Source organism: Cynocephalus volans, chromosome 4 (assembly GCF_027409185.1).
Source record: "Cynocephalus volans isolate mCynVol1 chromosome 4, mCynVol1.pri, whole genome shotgun sequence".
Lineage (NCBI taxonomy): Eukaryota > Metazoa > Chordata > Mammalia > Dermoptera > Cynocephalidae > Cynocephalus > Cynocephalus volans.
Window position 1 is genome coordinate 3,269,634 of NC_084463.1, and position 22,158 is coordinate 3,291,791.

Consider the following 22,158-nt stretch of genomic DNA (forward strand, 5'->3'; position numbering starts at 1 on the left):
CTTTAGATTTTGTTTATGAAATAGACTCTATTACAGACAAAATCTTACTTCTTTGTGGCAACTATTTAGGTAATGTCAAACAAAATCTATAAAGTCAAACAGCTTAAGTAGTAAGCTAGAATATGAAATTGGGCAGTGTTGATTCATGATCTTATTCATGCCCTTAACTACTATGTATCTATAAAAAGCTCTGGATATTGCCATTCCTATAAAGCACCTGGATGAAGTATCTTTCCATAAAGTTCCCTTTTGCATTTCTATCTTTGGCCTACTTTTTTGTTTCTCCACAGCTATAAGGTTTTTCTGATGAGGCTGTTAGTTTACTTCAGAGTTTGGGGGAGAAATCTCATGAACACTGATAGAGTTTGGATGTGTTATCCCTGCCAAAACAAATGTGGAAATCTGATCCCCAATGTGGCAGTGTTGGAAGCTGTGTCATGGGGGTGAATCCCTCATGAATGGATTGATTCTCTCCCTGGGGGATGGGGGTTCTGAGTGAGATCTTGCTCTATTAGTTCCTTTGAGAGCTGATTGTTTAAAAGACTTTAGTACTTCTCTCTCTCTGTCTCTCTCCATGTGATCTCTTCCTCTCGCCATGTGATCTGCTAGTACCCACCAGCTGCCTTCCGCTTTCCGCCATGAGCAGAAGCAGCCTGAGGCCCATGCCAGATGCAGCTGTCCCAGAATTGTAAGCCAAATAAACCTCTGTTCTTTATAAATTACCCAGTCTCAGGTGTTCTGTTATAGCAACACAAAATGGACTAATATGAATGTTTTTGTACATAAAGCTAGATGGGCGAGCTTGAAAATATTTAAAAGAAGTATTCCAATAAAGCTTTATATTAAAATGAACAGTCCTGAAGTCACAGTGTACATTTTCAGATTTGTCACTCTCAATTTCCAATAGCGTTATGCTACAAAAATTTAAAAATATATAAATCTAATGTGAACTGGCTGAAAACAAAGCAAAACAACACCTAAAATCAAATATTTATTTCCACAATGTAGTTCCTTACTGCAAATTTATTAAGATAACAGATATACTTTGCTCTCCTATCCTCCAATCTTCAAACTGTAAGGAATTAAAGTGTAATGTTGAAATACACAAGATTCTAGGGAGGTTTCTCCAAATTTTAAGATGAAGATATCTTATCAAATATATTCTAGAGCATAGATCAAGATGTATTCCACAAGTATATGATGGCAATTCTATTGATAATGAATTAATAATCAGACTTTGTTTAACTTCATCTTTTTCACTTAAACAGAACTCATTATTGTTTACTATTTGCTTAGGAAGTAAAATATGAGAATAGTGATGGCTTAAGAGGGTGTGAGGTAAGTATAGTCATTTTCTCTCTGTAAATTCCATATGAGTACTGCTGTAGTTTAGATATGTTTGTCCCCTGAAAGCTCATCTTGGAAACTTAATTCCCACTGTGACAGTGTTAAGAGGTTGAGAAATCCTTTTATCGTAATTGAAAAGTAGGGCCTTTAAGAGGTGATTAGATCGTGAGGACCATGCCCTAGTGAATGGATTAATCCATTGATGGTTTAATGGTGGTTATGGGTGTGGTTCTGATGGCTTCAAAAGGAGAGCTCATGAGAAGCTCTCCCTCTCTCTCTCTCTCTCCTGCTTCTGCCATTCTCGCCATATGATACCCTGTGGCACTTAGAGTCATCACTAAGAATGAGGCTCTTACCAGATGTGTTCCCTGGACTTTGGACTTACCAGTTACCAAAACCAGTTATAAGCGATAAATGTTATTTCTTTACAAATTACCCAGTCTCAGATATTTCTGTTATAAGCAACAGAAACAGACTAATACAGGTGCTCTATGACTATTAAAAAATATGAACTCTTCTAAATATTTTAATGTCTATACAACAGATCCTGTTTTAAAAAATGAAAAACGATAATTTTATTGGTAAAACAATTCTTATTTATTTTTCTAATGAATATCAAAGGTGGTCTCTAATAACTCATCTACCTTTAACACTTTTCTAACTTAGTAAGGAAAACAATGACAATAAACTGAAAACAATTTTCAGCAAACGTTGTCAACATTCAGCACAAAATGGAGCAAATGTAATACTTTAGCCAATAAAAGGAAGCATTTCACATCCTCAATATTATTGCACTTACTACAATTAATTTAGTTTGACTAAATAAATATGTAAGTAGCTAGTCAATGATTTATCCCGCTTGTTTATTTCTGTAGGTTCAACTAAAGATTGAAAGCAGTTTCCAAATGAAGCATGAAGATGAGGTGATATAATATGGAAATTAAGTTATCCCCTACTTCCTCATGGCTAAGAATAAAGACTAACTGCTAGTCTTGGATAATTTCAGCAAATATATTGATTCACAGTACTACCCAATCCTTCATCTAAAAGTGAGAAGTGATAGGAAATAAACCGGTTTGGTATTGCAGGGGGCTATTTCTTCTTGGTTGCTGTTTATTTCAGAAAAAAAAATAAGTTCTTTCATATTAAGAAGGATCTGTGAATATATTTAAATGTTTGCTACGAGAATGATCATGTAAGCAATTTACTGGAAAATGGTGGTCAAAATTTTTGCAGTGTGGCAGGATTCAATAATAATATAATTATCTCCTCAAATATCCATGTTTTATCCCAAGGGTCTTGGGTTTATGGCAAAAAAATAAGTAAAAACATCTTAGATCACTCACACTTTTAAATATCCCCAACACATATAGAAAGTACTAAAATGAATTGAATCTCTCAAAAAACAACATTTAAATCAATTCATATAAATTTTGTCACTTCATAAAAGCATTGAAGTGGACACAAAGAGTTCTCTCAAAAGCAGTCTGTGGAAACAAATTGTGTAACTTTAGGTACAATCAAAATAAAAAGTCAGCTATAGAAGTAGAAGATTGGCACACATTTTTCCAATATATCTAAAAGAGCAATTTTCTAGTGGAAAAGAAATTGTCCTTATATAAAAAGTTTTTCCAAAACATAGGTCATATAAAAACCACTTAGATGCTAGCAGTAAACAGAACATAAATAACTTCAGGTAAGAAAACAAAGGCCCTCTATGATAAATATTACTACAACTGCTAAAGGAAAAAAATCTAAAGATAAAGGAAAATACATTCCTCCCTATGAACTAGATGCATGTTACAAGTAAATAGTCTTTAAGGTTCTAAAGTTTAGGAAATGGGTTATTATAATAAATTTTTGTTGTCTGTGTATCTACCTCCAGGCTGAGCACAAAGCTATGTACCTAATGAACACAATGCGGTAAAGTGGAAAGAGCCAGCCATGGAATTAAGGCCTTCATTCAAACTCCAGGTCTGCCATTTTCTAGTACCCAACAAACCTCACTGAGCCCCTGTGTTCAATATGTAAAACAACTCTTGTTTGGGGCACTTGTTAGGAAAATCATTATTATTTTTTCCTACGATTTTATTTTATTTTATTTTATTGACAGTTTTTTTTTTAATTCATCACCAATATGTGGTGATCAAATCAGGATAATTAGTATTCTCATGTTTGCAAACTGTAATGAATCTTTGTGCCCCTTAACTAATTTCTTGCTAACCCCCCTTTCCCTCTCCCTTTCCCACTTCTAATTTGTTAGGAAAATTAAATGAGACATTTGTGATTCTCCTATTATAATACCTAGCATATAGAACCCATCTAATAATTTTTAAACAAAAAAATCATAACTAAACTACATTTTAAAAAAATAATGATTTGTTCCTGTGTTAATAGCCTCCCTACTTAGAGCTTCAAGTGGACCTAGTGCAAAAGCATAGAAGGAGAGACTTTTTGTGCTCTTTATTCCTCATAACATCATATCCACATATAATTACATTGTATTATTTCTATTCAAAACACATTCTGAAACTGTTTTCTTTATCTTTGCATTGAAAAAAATATATGAACATTTCACTAAACATTCCATTCCATTTCTGACTAGATGAGTAGTTGGACACTTTTACTCATCACAAAGGGAAAGACTGATTTTAATGGTAATAAAAACTATATGGTTGGGAAATCTATGAAATCCAGAAGAAAACAAAGAGTAATAGAGGCAGCAGACCACATATGGGTTAAAAGAATGAAATTTGAAATAAGATGGACATAGGTTCACATGTAGGCTCAACTAATTACTTTGTGATCTTAGGGAAGTCACTTAACTTCTCTCAGTATCAATTTCTCTTGTAAAATGAGGCAAATAATACCCACCCTGTAGAACAGTTATAAGGGTTAAAGTATGTAGAATAATACCTAACATACAATAAGATCCCAATAAATTTTGGTTTTATTGCTATTAATACCACTCAGATTAAATATAGTATGTTGCAAAATTAGTACTTAGCCCTGCCCATGTCTCATTTATGACACTGAACAACTTAGGTGTGAGAGTGTAGGTATTAGAAAAAGTGTTTACTATTCTCTAGTGACTAAAAATCCCTTTGATGAGATTGAATCTGTTAAAATACCCTTATCGTTCATGATGTTTCATAAATAATGAGAATGAGGGATGAAGCAAGTAGCAGCCACCATGTTCTAGTCTGGGTATTAATGCATTAACATTGAACATGAACATTTAGTGTTGAACAGAAAGTGAATTCTCTTAGGTACTTCTAAAGTATATTCCAAATGTCTGTATCCTTCTTTTAACTGTCATTTCCTCAGATGAAGCCTCCTTATCTCTCATCAGGATTGCTACAATAACCTCCTGTCTAGTCTCCTTGCTTGCACTCTTGCCTACCATTATTCAATCCATTATCTAACATGAGCCGGAATGATATTTTAAAAACATGAATCACATTATGCCACTCCCCCAGTTAAAACCCTTTGGAATAATATCCAAACTCCTGATCACAACCTTGGTGGAACCAAGCCTCCAAGATGGCACCCAATGAACCCTGCTTCCTGATATTCACACCCTTGCGAAGTTCTCTTCCATACTGTACCAAGACTGATCTGTGTGGCCAATAGAGTATGTCAGAAATGATGGCACACCACTTCCAAAATAAAAGAATATGGCTTCTATTTTGGGTGCTCTCTCCATTGCCTTCTCTCTCTCTCTCTCACACACACACACACACACACATACTCAGATTTTTCACTCTGAAGGAAGCAATCTACCATGTTGAGTAGCCCTGTAGAGAGACCCACATGCAGAGGAACTAAGGCCTCTGGTCAACAGACAGTGAGGAACCGAGGCTGCCAGCATCCACATGAGTGGAACTGGAAGTGGATTCTCCAACTTCAGTCAAGCCTTGAGATGACTGCAATCCTGGCCAGCAAATGACTGCAACTTCACAAGGCCCCTTGAGCCAGAACTACCCAGATAAACACTTCCAGCTTGCTGTCTTCAGAGAAACTATGAAATGTTTATACTTTAAACTCTTATGTTTTGGGTTAAGTTAGCAATAGATAACTAATATAACCTACAAAGTTCCTGATAACCTAACCCTTGTCTACTTTAACCTTAACTCCTGTCACTCTTCTTTTGTTCATTATTATGTTCCAGTAACACAGGCCTTTTAACTCCTCCAAGGGCCAACCTTTCCCACCAGCTTTAGACCTGCTATTCCTTCTACCTAGAATGCTTATCCTCACAATACCTGAATAGCTGGTTGCTTTTCATCGAAATTCAGTTATTTTTTGCTCCTAATTCACCTACCTAACATATATCCCACCCCCATTTTACTTCACCCAGCAGCCTATTTTCTTCATAGCACTAATCACAATCTATAATTCCCTCCCCCACACATAAGAATGGAAGCTCCCAAAGTGTAGGGACCATACCCATCACATTCTTCATTGCATCTTAGAATAAATTTATTCAGGGCATAGCACAGAACAGAGATTAAATACACATTTGTTGCATGAATAACAATTGACTTCTTTTTGGCAAAAACAAAACAAAAAGCTCACTACAGATATTAGCTTTAGTAATAGAGGCCAGACATTCTTACGGTAAACATTGTGTAGAAAAGGTATCTTTGTTAGTGGAAATGCAATCTTATAATGATTACTGGGAGAGAGTATGCAGTATACTTACTTGATTTTAGTCACAACAAACAGATCGTTGAATAGGAAAAGGTGTCGCTCCTTCCTCTGCAGGCCTCTTTTCAGTTCTGCTGGGGCATCAATCAGCAGAGTCCTACTGGAGCACATAAATGATGACAGAAATGCAGATGTGTCAACACTAGCAGAAGGACTTTTCCTGTAACAGATCAAATGCCACAGATCAGTTAGTCAAATGATCAAGTATAGAACCAAGTTTTTATAAAAGTATAGCTAATTGTTGGTCAAGAAATATATAATTCTATAATTTTTTTAATGCAATGGCATAGTGTCCTTATTGGTCTCCAGTCTATTCTTCACACAACAGTCTTTAAAGTTTCATTATAAAAATTTTGAAACATAAAGCAAAGCTGAAATAGTTTTACAGTAAACACATATATACTCCAATGTAGATTCTAACATTAATATTTTATGTACTTGCTTTATCATATACCTACTCAACTATCTATCCTTCTATCTCTTTATTAATTTTATTTCTGGCATTCAGTGCAAACTGCATACAGCAGTGCATATCTCCCAAAATATTTCGGTATGCATATCATTAGAGTTCAATATTTATTTAGAATTTTTATTTTGATATAAAATTAATTTAAAAATGAAATACGCAAATGCACAAATCTTACGTGTATATTCACTGAGTTTTGACAAATGTATTCATTTGGGTAATTTAAGCCCCTATCAAGATACAGAAAATTATTATCATTCCAGAATATTCCCTCTTGACCCTTCTCAGTAATTATATATATTATCTCTATGCATTGGCCCCTAGATTGTTAATTTTTTCATTGTATGCTGAGACCTATTAGCTCAAAAGCTCACTGGTACCAAATTCAAGTTCACACACCCAATTATTTGAAAAACAGCCTAAATGAGCAGATTTTTAGCCCCCCACGGCACTGCCATGCTACTGAGCAACATGACCTGGACATGTAACCGCCAGAGATATCCTCTCTGATCTTCCTCTCCCTTAGGAGGTTCCCTTGTCCTCCTCCCCTTCTGGATGGTGGCCCCTTGCCATAAGCCTCTGGACAGTTTCATGCTATGAGTGACTTATCTTCTCAGGCAATCCTGTCCAATGATCATATCTTTTTCCATGATCAACCCCCAAATCCCTCAAACTCCTTATACCAGTCAGTCTCTATTCCATCACCCCATAAGCAACCACTATTTCCCAATGAAGATTAGTTTTGCCTGTTCTAGAATTTTATATAAATGGCACCACAGTATATTCCCTTTTGTGTAAGATATCTTTTACTCAGCATGTTTTTGGAATTCATTCATATTGTTACATTTGTGAGTAATCCATTCCTTTATATTACTGAATAGTATTCAATGTATAAACATACCAAAGTTTATCTCTTCTCCTATGGATGGACATCTAGGCCATTTCCAGTTTTAGCTATTATGAATAAAACTGCTATTAAATATTCTATTGATCTTTTTGTGACCTACGTTTTCATTTCTCTTGGGTAACTACCTCAGAGTGGAACTTTTGCGTCACAGAGCAAGTGTATGTTTAATTTTAGAAAAAACACTAGTTTTCCAGAGTGGTTGTACCATTTTACATTCCCAGCAACACTGTAGAGGAGTTCCAGTTTCTCCACAACCTTACCAACATTTGGTGGTGTCCGTCTTTTGAATTTTAGCTACTCAAGTGGATGTATAGTAGCATCTCATTAAGATTTTGATTTTCATTTCTCTGATAACTAATTAATTTATTTCATGTTCTTACTGGCCATTTGTGTATCTTCACTGGGAACTGTCCTTTAGCCTACTTATCTAAAAATCATGTATGTATCTTTTTATTACTGAGTTGTAGCAATTTCTTTATGTTTCCTACATAGCAGTCATCTGTCAGGTATGTGTTTTGGGAAATATTTTCTCCCTACCTACTGCTTGCCTGTATACTTTCTTAGTGATGTTTTGAAGAAGAAAGAAACAATCAGCACTAAAGGTACATGTTATCCCTCATTTTACAGATTTGAAGCTATTTACAGTTGTCAAAATATACCATATTTAAGTGAAAGCAATTTACCAGTAAGCATGGTTTCAAAACATGTGCATTTAAAACTTCTATGTAGCCTCTCAAACAGCCAAGCATTTCACATTGATTCAACTCCCTCCTCTACCCATGGTGACTGAGCTCAGTAGTTTAGCTGAGTAGGTTAGGACTTAATGGCTTGGGAGGTGGGGGCTGATTCTAACTTTTTTGTGAAGTAGCATGCAAGTTATTTGGTTGCCTGTTTCTGCAGCTGTAAAGTAAGGAAGAAAGACTTGGATTATAAGGTCTTTAAATTTCCCTTATAATTTGTATATGGTACTAAGTATAATAAGAAGTACCCAAAAAGTAGAATTAAGATTACTGATGAAAGAGAAAAAGATAATGGATATGATTAGCTATCTCCATGAAAGCAACCCAATCCTAAAGCATGGTTTATAAATGCATAGTTAAGCATATTGAGAGTCATCTCAGGGAAACAATTTAGAGTTGAAATAATAATAATAATAATAATAATAATAATAATAATAATAATAATAATAATAATAATAATAATAATAATAATAATAATAATAAAACCCAAGCAACAGTGACACATCCATGCAAGCAACAAAGCCAGCCAAAATGCCTGGGGGTCTGCAGGCAGGGGCCAAGGGCCTAGGCCATGCCCTCGCCCACATCCAGGCAAGCAACACAGCCAGCCAGGATGTTCAGAGGTCCTGAGATGGGAGCCAAGGGCCAGCCACACCCCAAACCGCAACCAGATCCTAAAATGTATTTATTAGACATGTGTGTTTCTTTGGGATGTGTGACTTATCTGCTCATTTATTTGACCAGATATCTGCTTAGGTTTTTCTAACACATTTTTAAGAGTTCTTTTTGCAATTAAAAATTAAAATAAAATAAAATAAACCCCAAGCAACAGTAATAACAATAATAATAACAAGAACTAAGAGATAGTTCTCTATTAGTCCAATTAAAAAGGAGCTCAAAGAACAAGAACTTGGCAGAGTCTCCATTAAATTACACGTCATAAGAGGCCATGAGTTATCACCCCAACTATCCGATTCACCTGGCAGCTATAATAAATGGGGATTCTAGCTTATCTATGTTCCTTGGGTTTGAATAGTATGGGTCATAATGTCTGATCTCTCCCAGGAATACTAAAAGTCTAAGGACCATACACAATCCTGACAACTTTGAGATAATGCCTGAGTGATCAGCCATCCCTTCCTCTATTATAGTCATTCTCTGTGTGTAGTCCCCTGACCAGTAGTATCAGCAATAACTGGGAACTTCTTAAACATGCAAATTTTAAGGACCACCTCAGACTTACTGAATCAGAAATGCTGAAGAGTTGTTTCAACATTCTGTATTTTAACAAGCCATTCAAGTAACTACTACACATTGACATTTGAGAACCACAGTGGTTGACTGCTGGTAACTGAAACTGTGGGTAATGGGGGACTATGTATAAGTTAAAAAGATGTATAGGTGAAGAACAAGGCAAGTAAATCAATTAGAGTCCTTTGGAAGAAAAGGGAAAAGGGGTTTTTATGCTTGCTATTATAGATTGGAATTAAGCAGGGACAAAAGAAAATGCCCACATTCTCCATCATAGAGAAGAATCTTTTCTCTCTCAAATTCTCTTAGGGTGAGGGATCAAAAAAAGGTATAACGACATCTTTTCTATGTAGTGATCTTCAAATTTATAGAAGATAGGAATAAAGCTTCATTTACTCTTACCAAAACTGGGCAAGGACAAGGCTAGCAAGCAATAAATGGATGAAAGAATGGCTAAAATAGCATTTTACATAGCTTTAATCTCTTTATGGAATGACAAGAAAACACTGAGAGAGAGAAAATCATCTTTTGCATTTTGCTTTAGGTATCCAATAAACAACTGCTTTTTGGTTATAGTAATAAACCAGCAGAGAGCAGTATGGTTTAAACTAGGGATCCTCAAACTATTACTTAAAGTGTCAGATAATAAATAGTTTAAGCTTTGTGGGCCATACAGTCTGTGTTGAAACTATTCAACTCTGCTTTTGTATGGCTACATCACTCATAGACAATACATAAGTGAACAGGTATGGCTGTGTTCCAATAAAACTTCATGCATGAAAACAGGAGGTCTGTCTGGGCCGCGGTTTGCTGACCTCTGGTTTAAACAATACTTCTAAAGGTTTAAATGTTTATAAATTAAGGCTAATCTGAAACAATTAGGAAATCATTATTTTTTGCTTGGGGTTAGCCTAGGCCAAAGATTAATTAGGCTATTTTTAAAACTGGTTTTTATTTTAGAGCAATTCCAAAGGATGTTCATACATAGCAACTCATTTCTACTTCATGGTAATACTGTCAAATAAGTACATTTGGTGGTGGCGTTGAGGAGAATCCACAATGAAATTACTTTTATTTTTCTGTGTGGGTTTATCAACATATATGTCTATAATCTGTCATGTTAAAGATCGACATATAAGTATGGCAAGAGATGTTTCAATACTTTAGCAAGCTCAGCATTGGTTAAAAAACATTCATGCAGTACTTCAGAGAAAAATAAACATCTCAGCACCCACATAAGTTAAAAAGAAAAAAATCTTTCATAGAAGGAAACAAAAACACAACCTTTGTGTTTTTTAAAACTACAAATCTTAATCAGTGTTTCCTACTTAAAAATGTATTGCTCAATTATGTGATTCTGAAGTGTTTATTTTTAATCTGAGTGCAAAGTAGATGTGTTTATTTTAGTCTCTTAGACTATGGAAATGGGGGGGGTAAGATTATAACCTTCTATTTAGCCTCTTAATATAACCTGATTAGGATTTACAAGTTATAATTAACAGAGCTCTAAAATGATCTAACAAATACAAGCAGAGTCTAACAAGCAAGTTTCTTGCTTCTTATATATTAACATTTCATTTTCAAATGGGATTGTGAAGCTATTTCTGAAGGCAAAAAGGAGTTTTAGGAACTTAATCATTTTTTTGCTAAAACTAGATAATAACTTTCATGAAAGATGGCCACAGTAATATCTCTTAATTTATTGCTAAGGCTTATTCTAAAAGTCAATCCACTTTTTGGTACAGTTTTAGAGGTGGTGCTTTGTTGTAAATCACAAAATAAACTAAAATTCAGAATACTTCTTGGAAATGTCTATGTTTATAAGTGGTAATCAATACGAGATTATAATGACCAGTGCTATACAGGACCTGGACAACATCAAAGCCTGTTACACTAACGAGCACATAGTCACTGCTCAATAATTACTGAATAACTGAATAGAATTTACCTTCCAGAAATTTACTCATATCTCAAAGCCCATTCCAAATGCCATCTATCCCATGAAAACTTTCTCTCAACTGAATCCTTGCTTGGCATCTCTCTATGACATCTAACATTCATATTCTCGTTTGACATTAATTGAACACACAATTACCATATAATAAGTTATTTGTAATAGTGATAAGAGTTGCCTTTGCTGGCTATCTGCCATGTGCCAGGCACTGAAGATAGGTTTGATCCCTGACCTTAAGGAGTTAGCAGTCTGACAGGGGATTCAGACTTACTAGTAAACACAATGATAAACCAGTGAGGTAAGTGCAATAAAAGAAATGCAAAGTGCCAAGGCACAAAGAAGAGCAAACACAGGAATCCCTATCTGAGATTGGATTGGTTAGAAAAGTTTCTTGGAAGAACCAAAGTTTTAAGACAGACAGACCAATGAAGTCTGAAGAGAACTCTAAGAAGAGCATGTCAAACATGTACCTGCACCGTGTGCTTCAGGAACTGTGGAAAGTTCAGAAAGTCTGGAGTTACAAGCACCTGAGGAAGAGTTGCAGCAAATGAGGAAGGGGCCAGATCATCAATGTTTTCCCTACCATGCTATGGGGCTTTGATCTGAAAGCTTAAAGGATTTTAAGCAGTATACTGTGTTTTGTAATATATTGAAGAAAACAGAGAAGGGCATCTTAGAGGAAAGGAGACATTAGGGAGTTACTGCAGTAATCTTAGGCAAGAAATGTTGCACACCTGAGTTGGCAGTGAGAAAAGGATAGGGAAGATAGAAGAAAACATATTTAAGAGATTTTTTTTTAAGATTGTTAATTAATTCCATGCAATTGTATGTTTAAAAATGATTAAAATGACAATCCTTATGTTATATGTATCTTACCACAATAAAATAAATAAACACAGATTGTTAAAATATGTAAATTGATAAGTTGTGAGGGGTGAGATGAAGATAAAATTTTTTAAAAAATACAGCCTTACTGCCCATTCTTTATTTATTTTTTATTTATTTTTCATGCATCAAATACCTGCTGAGCGTCTATATGTGTTGGCTAGGCATTGTGCTAAAATGGTGGAGACACAAAGCAAAGAGTCTAGTTATTCAGCTCGATTTCTAGTAGAGGTTGGAAACTGCACTCCACAGTTTAATTTTATTTGGCCCACAGAGGATTTTCAAAAACATTTGGTTTTCAACGTCTAGTTCACCACGTTCCCTCTCTGCTACTTCTTTACTCTGTCTACTGCACTTCCTAGGGCCCTGAAATCCTTTCAGTTTGTGATTCTTGTCCTAGTGTTGCTTCTTTTTAACTAGCTTAATATTGAGTTCTTTTTAAAAATTATGGTAAAATGCACATAATAAAAAATTTCCATTTTGATGATTTAAAAATGTATAATTCAGTGGTATTTAGTACAATACCAATGTTGTGCAACCATTAACACCATCTAGTTCCCAAATATTTTCAGCACCCCTAAAGGAAATCCTATACCTATTAAGCAGTCACTTCCCTTAGCTCCTGGCTGGCAATTACTAACAACTTTCTGTCTCTATGGATTTGCCTATTCTGGATATTTCATATCATATAATACATATGTCCTTTTATGTCCAGTTTATTTCACTTAGCATAATGTTTTCAAGTTTGATAGATGTGGTAGCATGTATCACTACTTCATTCCTTTTGATTGCTGAATAATATATTCCATTGTATGAATATACCAAATTTATTTATCCAGTCATTAGCTGATGAACATTTGAGTCATTTCCACCTTTTGGCCATTCTGCATAGTGCTGTTATAAAAGTTTGTGTGCACATTTTTATTTGAATATCTGTTTTCAATAATTTTGAATACATATCCAGGAGTAAAATTGCTGGATCATATGGTAATTCTATGTTTAACCTATTGAAGAACTGCCAAACTGTTTTCCACATTGGCTGCATCAGCTGACGTTCCCACCAGCAACGTATGAAGGTCCTAGTGTGACTTTTGATTCTTCCCTCTTTTGCTCCCCGCATATAATAATTTCCTATGTTTTAAGGACATTCTAACTAAACAATAAAATTTCTTGACTCCAAGCCCTCACATAACCTACAGTCATTTCATTCATAATGAACTCCTAACTGAACTCTCTACTTTCATGCTCTTTTTTCCTAATCTATATTACTCACTTCTCACTTCTGTCAAATTAATCTTCCTGATGCAAGTACCAATCATTATAACATGTACTCTAAAGAGTAAACCCAACTTAATAAACTATCAAGTTCTAGCATGTTTTACCTTACCTGGTTATGATATAGCAGGTTAGAACTCCCTATATTGCCTGTATAAGGGGCAATCCTGTTGAGTCTTAGACAATAAATTAGTCCAGAAGTAATTTGGAACAAAAAGACATAACTATTGAAATAAAGCTATAAAAACCATTATCAACATCAAAACTGTATCTTACTCAGCAATAAAAATTTGTCCATTAAATATTAATGACTATTTTGAACATCTCAGCATTGAAAGCATATTATCTGGAAATAGAGTCTAAAACAACCATTTGTCTTATTGATGAGACAAAGCATAAGAAAGTACTATTACATTTTGATTGTCATTATCTTGATAAAATCACATTCAAATCACCAAAGGAAACTACATATAGTGATTATAACATGATGTGATTGCAATATGTACTATACTTCCACTTCCAAGTACTCTCAGTGATAAAATGATGAATCATGTAGCTCATATACAGTCTGAATTCTGACTTGGATTATGAGAACAAAGCCTAGTGATAATCCCAAGATCAAAATGAACTAAGATAGGATAAGGGCTTAGCAGGATAGATGGATGAGTGGTTGGATAAACAGAGTGAGCAAGGGCTTAAAAGCAAGAAGTATTCAAAGCAGCATTTTAAAATTATCATCAAAATGCTGATTGGAACAGACAGCTTATATGATATAATGAGATCAACAATCTTACATCAACAGTAATGCTAATATTTAAAGATCAAGGAAAACATTAAATTAGTAAAGACAGAATAACAAGAATGGAAAGAGGGAGTGAAGGACAGAGAAGGACACTAATAAATAGTTACACTAATAGAGCAAGATCCACACACAAAGAAACATCATTTCCAAAGAAGGGAGTTAATTACATCACTTCCTCACAGTCTTGACACAGAAACTGCGCAACAACGTCTATTAGGAATTCACTTAGTGCAAAGCACTTGACATTACAAAAACAAAGGAGAGAACAAGATCCTAAAAGCATTGTCTCTGAGGACTTAAAAAGGTGATAATTTATATACAAATTACATACCATGATGCAAGCCCATTAATCAGAGAAAAATTTGAGCTTGAGAACTTCGAATAGCCTAGTAAAAATGGCAACTTTTTGAGAAGAATAGCTCTACTTGATTATGAAAGAATGAGTAGAAACAGAGAGATACCAATTAAGGACTGGAGAAAATGCCAAACCAGTCACTTTCGTATGGCCTGCTGGCTTGAAAATACTACTTATCTTCATTATCAACTAAGTAAAGTTGGTTTTGGTCATCATCTTGAATCAAAGAAGAATGGAGAAAACAGTCAGGCTACTCAAGGAAATTTATATATGTAGTAATTACAAAGTGATGTGGTTATATGTTTATTTACTGATTCAACAATGAAACAAGTCACTAGTATGCAGATTAGGCATTCTAGTAGTTTGACTAGTTTAGTTCAGGTAATAATTAAATAATGGTACACTAAAAAGAGAAAAAAGAATAATACCTGATTAAAGGTAGTTTTATCTACAATTTTTAGGTCTGTTAAAGTTAAAAAATATCAGCTAATAACTTGTAACTAGGACATTAAGAACTATCATATTATACCTATGAATTACAAAGTCTTTAAGGCAGTATACTCCAGGCACTGACTTAAGTTACCTATCACCTCCAGCTCATTAATGCCAAAATGTCAATATTCAGGTTAATACATAAATGAGTTGCTTCATAATTAATAGAAGAGATAGCTTGGACAGGAAACTTTAACTATTATCCTGCCAAAATACCTACATAATATGTTTTAAGATAAGTAAGAACCACATAATGAATACTTGCTTTAAGACATTTTTAAAAGAAAATAAGAGGTTCAATGAGTTAAAGTTTCTTTTAAAAAAAATCATTAGTCTTTGAAATAAATTTTTGAGAACATTCTTGTTTTTGATAAATTTATTTCAAATTAAATCATTTGAAGAATTAAAGCAAATAATTTTTTAGTGGATGCTAAATAAAAACATGAATATAATGGAATATTTTAATTCAGAGTGTTGTTTTTCTATATTGAGGTGGCTAAACTATTTGATGAAGGTTTAACTTTTATTTTTTAAATCCCAAATCATATTCCACATCTAAAAATAATTTATTCCATCACTCACACATGAATGATTGCCCACAGTACATTAAATACTATTCAAAGTACTGGGAATAATAGCAGCCAATGAAGTAGCGAGGGGCCACACAAAGAATTTCACATTTTAGTCTAAGTGAGATAGAAGAGTGGATGGTTTGAACAGGGAAAAAACAGAATCCATATGGCGAACAGATGGCAAATAGACTGGAGGGAGGCAAGAGTGGAAGCATGCATTAAATACTTGCTTCAACAAAATTTTAAAAGACGGTGTTATAACAGCAAGGTCAAGGGTTTGGATACCTTTACCAGCTGGCTGCACAACCCCTGCCTCCCCAAAAAAGAAAGAAAATTTAAAAGAAAACTACAGTAAAGAGTTGGCTAAAATTATTTAAATAAAATCTTTTTGGAGGCTTTTTGCAATATAATAACTTCGGAGAGAGATAATGATGGTTTGCAAAAGATGGTAGTTGTGGAGGTGCTAAGAAATTCTGGATATATTTCAAAGGTAGAACTTAAAAGGATTTGATGATAGAGTGATTTCTGGCATGAGCAACTGGGGTGGAGGTGATGATAAGAAATTTGGTTTTGTACAAATTAGGCTTGAAAAAACTATTAGACATCGAAATGGGGATTTTAAAGCTATGGGAGAGATCAGATTATCTAGAAAGTTAGTACAGAAGGAGAGCAGGTTCAAGTACTGAGCCCTGTGGCATATCGACATTTACAGTTTGAGAAAAGAAGGAGAAACTAGTAAAGCAGAACAAGCTGGATGTCAGTAAACAGAACCAAGAAGCCAAGGGAAGAAGAGAGAGACTGGGGTGTCCAATGCTGAAGGAAGGTCAAGGAAGATGATATGACCAAAGATTATGAAGTTCTCTAGTGACCCTGAGAAGAACAACTTGATGGGCATTCATGAAGAAATGACTCCAGCTTGGTTTTATGTTAACTTCAAATTTTTGGAAATTGATGATTCTGCAATGTCACTATCTAACTTGTTCAAAACCATGTTCGATTTCTGGAAAAATGTGTTAAGAAGATAACAAATAAGACTGGATACATACAAAAGATGTCTCTAATCCAGGGAAGCCCTAATAAAATGATATTGTCCATTATTTGGTAGAGCTATTTACAAAGCTCTAACAGTATTCTCTCCCTACAACAGCTAAAACAACTAACGTTAATAGAACCTAAAAGCTACATCATAATTAGAGTAGATATTTTCACATATTCCAGAAAATTCTTCCCCACAGTTCCAAGAAAGTATCTCCCCTGTGAGAATGCTAAGCATGCTTTCTTGTGCTCAGCAGCAATAACATTTAAGAAACACTACCAACTTTTTGCAAATTGTTATTGGAAGTTAAGAATCAGTTGAGATAAAGAAAAGAAGTCAGAATACTCTCTTTGACAGCCAGTCCATTTCAGTTTTCCAAAAGAATGTTTTAAAACTATCTTACATATTAAAGCTTGAATAACTACCAAAAGACCTGGGATTGTTTGTTTTAACATTTAGGACTGAACAGCCTTCCTGTCTACCAAATCTAACATATGTATGTCACAATATATATGTATATATGTATATGTATATATGAATATGTGTGTGTACAGATGTTTTTAACTTACAATGGAGTTACATTCTGATATAAACCCATTCTAAGTTGAAAATATTGTGGGTTTAATATACCTAAACTTATGGAATATCATAGCTTAAACATGCTCAGAACACTTACATTAGCCTACAATTGGGCAAAATCATCTAACACCACACTTACTTTTATAACAAGTTGTTGAATATCTCATGTAATTTTTTGAATACTGTACTGTATTGAAAGTGAAAAACGGAATAGTTGTATGGGTACTCGATTATGGTTTCTACTTGAATGTGTATCACTTTCACACCATCACAGAGCTGAAAAATCATAAGTCGAACTATCTTAAGTCAGGAACCATGTGTATCTGAATCCTTGATAACTGAGGATTAAGTAGATGTTAGAGACACAATGAATTATGATTCCAGAGAAAGGAATAGACTCATAAGTCCGACATCATAACACGAAATGCTTTTTAAATCAGTAAATCTCTGATGTTAACTTGCAATAAAATATTCACATGTCTCTTTTGGATAAAAGTACACCAAAATTCAGATAACTGAGTTTTCCAGATAACTTGGTTGCTTATTTTACTGTACTAAAACTTACTTACTCTAGGTAGAATAAAAGCAATAACATACTAAAAACATGCCGAAGTCTTAGATAGGGCTGCCTTAATATATCTCAAGTGCTTCACCCAAGCCTACATTGGAAAATCTAATCTTGACATTTACACTTTGAAGCATTAAAATCTAACATACTTTCCATTTTCAAACAAAAGTAAACTCAAGTCTTAAAATCATATAGAACAAATGCAACATACATTGTCAAAAAACTTTGTGCTAAAAGGCTCAAATTGTACAGAAAAACAATTTTATATTTACTACTGTATAAGAAATTGTCTATTTTACAATTATTAATCCTTTCCACCTGGTGCTGTCACCACTGGTGAAAACACTGAAATGAAATATGATATAACAGTACTTCAAAGTTCTGGCATTTAAAATAACTTCTTACCCTGTACAATCTTAACATCTTTCATTTCATTTCACCGTCATCAAAACAAATAAAAATCCTCTAAATTGACCAGTCACATGTTCACTGTCATTAATATGTATTAAAAACAGTGTAATTAGATGTAAAAATGATACAAAAGAAGGTTAAAGGTGGTAAGTATCATAGAAAAGAGGTAACTATTAAGGGAGTTTAGGAGTCAGAAAGTGTCCTCCCTGACAACTAGGTGGTGAAGTTGCAGAGGAGTGGGCAGGGAGGAAGACGAGATCAGAAAAAGCTTCACAGAGGAGTCAGCATTTCTTCTATGTCTTTCGGAGAGTTATGTCTTGGACAAAAGAGAAAAACTGAAGCATAAATTGATCAGGTGATTTGCTAAAGGTCACAAAGCTACTTATTGCAAAGTCAGACCTGGAACAATGGTTTCCTGATGCCTAAAGCAAGTAGACTTTGGATTAGGCATGAAATTCTGGACATAAGTGGCAGTTTGGGCAGTATTTTTCATCTAGTTTTACTTGTAGGAAATAATCTTTGTTTATTTTTCCATTTCTCTGGTTGAAATAGGTCACAGTGAAAAAAAAATTGCTAAAAGAACACTGAGAACAAGAAAAATTCCATAGCTCATGTTTAAATTAGCTGTGTTTCTTGATCTTTCTCTACTCTAAACACAGAAACTATATGAAACCTTAAAAAAAAAATCCCCTTATCCCTGGTATATTAGCACTATCTGACTCATAGTAGGTGTTATAATTATTTGTTGATTTAGTGTACTTATAGCCTACAAATATTCTACCTAACACTTAATTACACATTAGCTCACATTCTTTACTAATATTTTAAATTTTATTTTCTTCATTGTACATGTTTATGGGCTACAGTTTGTTATTTCAATGCAAGCATATGTTGTATAATAATCTAATCAGAATGTTTAGCATATCACATAAACATTTATCATTTCTTTGTTACAACATTCAAGATCCTCTTTTCTGGCTATCTTGAAATACACAATACAACATTATTAGCTATTGTGACCCCAGGGCACCAGAACTTACTCTACCTGTCTAACTGTAACTTTGCAACTTTGTATTAGTCTACCAACCTCTCCCCTCACACCCCACCCCTCGTTCTCTACTTATTTTTTATTTGTACATCATATTTCCCCAACTAGAGGGTAAGCTCCTAGTTGGCACTTTACATTTTAACTACACTATGTAGCAAGGCAGGAACTATTTGGCTCCACAACTACAGCTAATGCAGGGCTAATGTCTGGAATCCTCACACAGTGCCAATTGTCTAGCTCTTAATCCTGTTTGCGATGCCAATTATAGAGCTACGTGACCATGCCAGTTGTCGGGCTCTTTAACCTGCCAGTAATCCTGCACCAACTGGGCTGATTCATGAGCTAGGGCTGGGTCTGGAGCTCCCAGACCCCTCAAGCCCATTCACAGACTGGGTCACAAACCCTTCACATGCCAGGCTGGGTCCTCAGACCCCACACACGCCAGGCTGGGTCACCAGACCCCTTTACGCAGGTCTATGAGCTAGGTAACTGGCCAAAAGGTCCTCGGAGCCATAAGTTGGCTGCGCAGGGCAGATGCCTGAGGCCATTGCCTGAGGCTGGCGCCCTCCTGCCTCCTTGCTTCACTAAAACCCTCTCTCTACTCTCTCTCTCTTGTGAAGAAGAACACAAGAATAGCAACAAAACTAAAAAGACACATTGGTGCACATGTGCACTAACTCCATCCACCCACACACACAATTTGCTTACAATGGATGTGCTAAAAATACACCCAATGGGACCCAAGGCAAGGGCCCTGACCAAATTATTCTATTTTCCCAACAGGAACCAAATCTTATTTCTGATCCCCTGTTCTTAGAACTGTGCCTAGTATAGAAGACTCAGATATCTGTAGAATGAACAGCTAAACACAACACAGTGTCCTTAGTTTCTTCTCTACATATAAAAGTGGAGAAATCATTCAGTTTATTTGTATCATTCAGAAACCAAAAACAAACCCCAAAGCCATTTTGGTCTGAATGTGTGGTGACACTAATATTTTTTAGATGGAGCAGAGGTGGGGTGGGGTGGGAAAGAGAGGTTTTTCTCTCTTTTGTCTGATAATCACCACAGTTACAGTATCCCAGTGGAACACAGGTAAAGAAAGTAACTACCTCTCTTGAGCAGAGGTAGACCCATCTGATCATCTGCTCCCCTTCTCTACCTTTATGATTGTAGTAGCACCTCTACATCCATGCCACTCTATTTCTGGAATTCTTTTCCATTAGTGCTTCTAAATAGAAATCAAAAAGGAGGGGATGAGAATTCCAGAAAGATGAGTACCTGACTTCACGCAATTTAGTTCTCTAATTGCCCCATTTTATTTTCTCAAGTGATCAAATCATTCCAAAAAGTGAGAAAAAGCTAAATGCTATTAGATATTATGTAAAGCAACTGTCTCTCTTGCCTAAGCTAACAGACTCTAATTCAGACTCAGCCCTCTCAAAGACTTAGGCTGTGTGCACATGTACAACAGCATGTGCTAAGATGCCCAGCATGGTTTTGGAATTCAAAACCCTAATGTGAGGACAAATCTTTCAATTTTGCTCCTTACAAAATACAAAGTCTAGCATATACTCAACAAATGCTTGCTGAACTGAAATCCAAATTGAAGAAAGCCAAGAAACATTAATGTACTTATCCATTGGATATCAGTCATAGGAGCCATCATATGAAAATCGTTCTATTAAAAGTCCTTTCATCATTCTCAAAAAATTGTTCCTCAAGTTCAAATTATCAGGAGATTTAATCATAATGATTGTAAATTAATGCTAAATAAATATTTTAACTTCTATTTTATTCAGTCTTTAAAAAACATTAGTAATAATGGAATACTTATAAATAACTGCTGATGCATGTCAAAGTGTGGAACCCACATATTAAAAGCTAGACAAAATAAAAATTGACAGCTCAGCTAAAACCAAACCACATTTTAAGTCATTTTTCACATAGCTGAAATGACATCATTCCCTTAACAAAGCAGAAAGCACGCATTGCATCTGTGTTCATGGAGCTGAGCAAACACACATGTGGCCTGATTTATTTCCAGACTGTGAAAATTTTAGTGCAATGCTATAGGTGCTTTCCCTGACCATTTAAGCACTAAAGCAAAATTCCCTGGCATAAAGGCCTCTCTGGAAAGAGAGGTTAATGGGAAAGTGCTCTACCAATTCTATCATTCCCAGTAAAACTAATTGTAAATAAATTCTGGAGGTTTCAGAATCTTGGAGTTGGGAGAAGAACTGAGAATAAATCTTTAAGCAAAACACAATTAAATTCTAGTAGAAGTTTCATTCTCATTCTTCAGAAAAGCTTCTCCACTGACTTTTACTCTGGATATTTACATGGAGAGTTAGTATTCCACAAAAACAGAGTAAAACAAACCACATTTGAGCTGTCTATTCTCTCTTTTTATAACCAGGAATCGAGGTAGACAACTTTCTGAAAAAAAGAAAACAACAACAATAAAAAGGATTGGAGCAAGCCTTATTTGCTTCTGGAATGACAGCCAAATGTGTTCAAAACATTAGCACAACAAATCAGGGTCCCTGCCTTCATGGTACTTACAATCTAATGAGACAAGGTGAGCACATATGAAACAGAGAACAGAAAGTTTTAAAATAGGTGGTACCAATTACAAATATAGTAGAAAGAGTCACCGTCTTATAACAAACAAACAAACAATCCTATACTAAAATCTGGTAGAAATGAGATTTAGGTCGAGCTTATCAGTTAATTCCTAGAGTGAAATCCAGAGTGGGG

At 34.9% G+C, this 22,158-nt stretch overlaps 1 protein-coding gene across 1 annotated transcript in view; it reads right to left on the reverse strand.

Moving 5' to 3' along the window:
* LOC134374908 (rho GTPase-activating protein 20-like) overlaps positions 1–22,158 on the reverse strand; it is a 113,872-nt gene that overhangs the window by 36,937 nt on the left and 54,777 nt on the right. Inside the window, exon 5 of the mRNA XM_063093042.1 lies at positions 6,053–6,217. Coding sequence (XP_062949112.1) covers positions 6,053–6,217 — 165 coding nt within the window. The remainder of the gene's footprint in view (positions 1–6,052; positions 6,218–22,158) is intronic.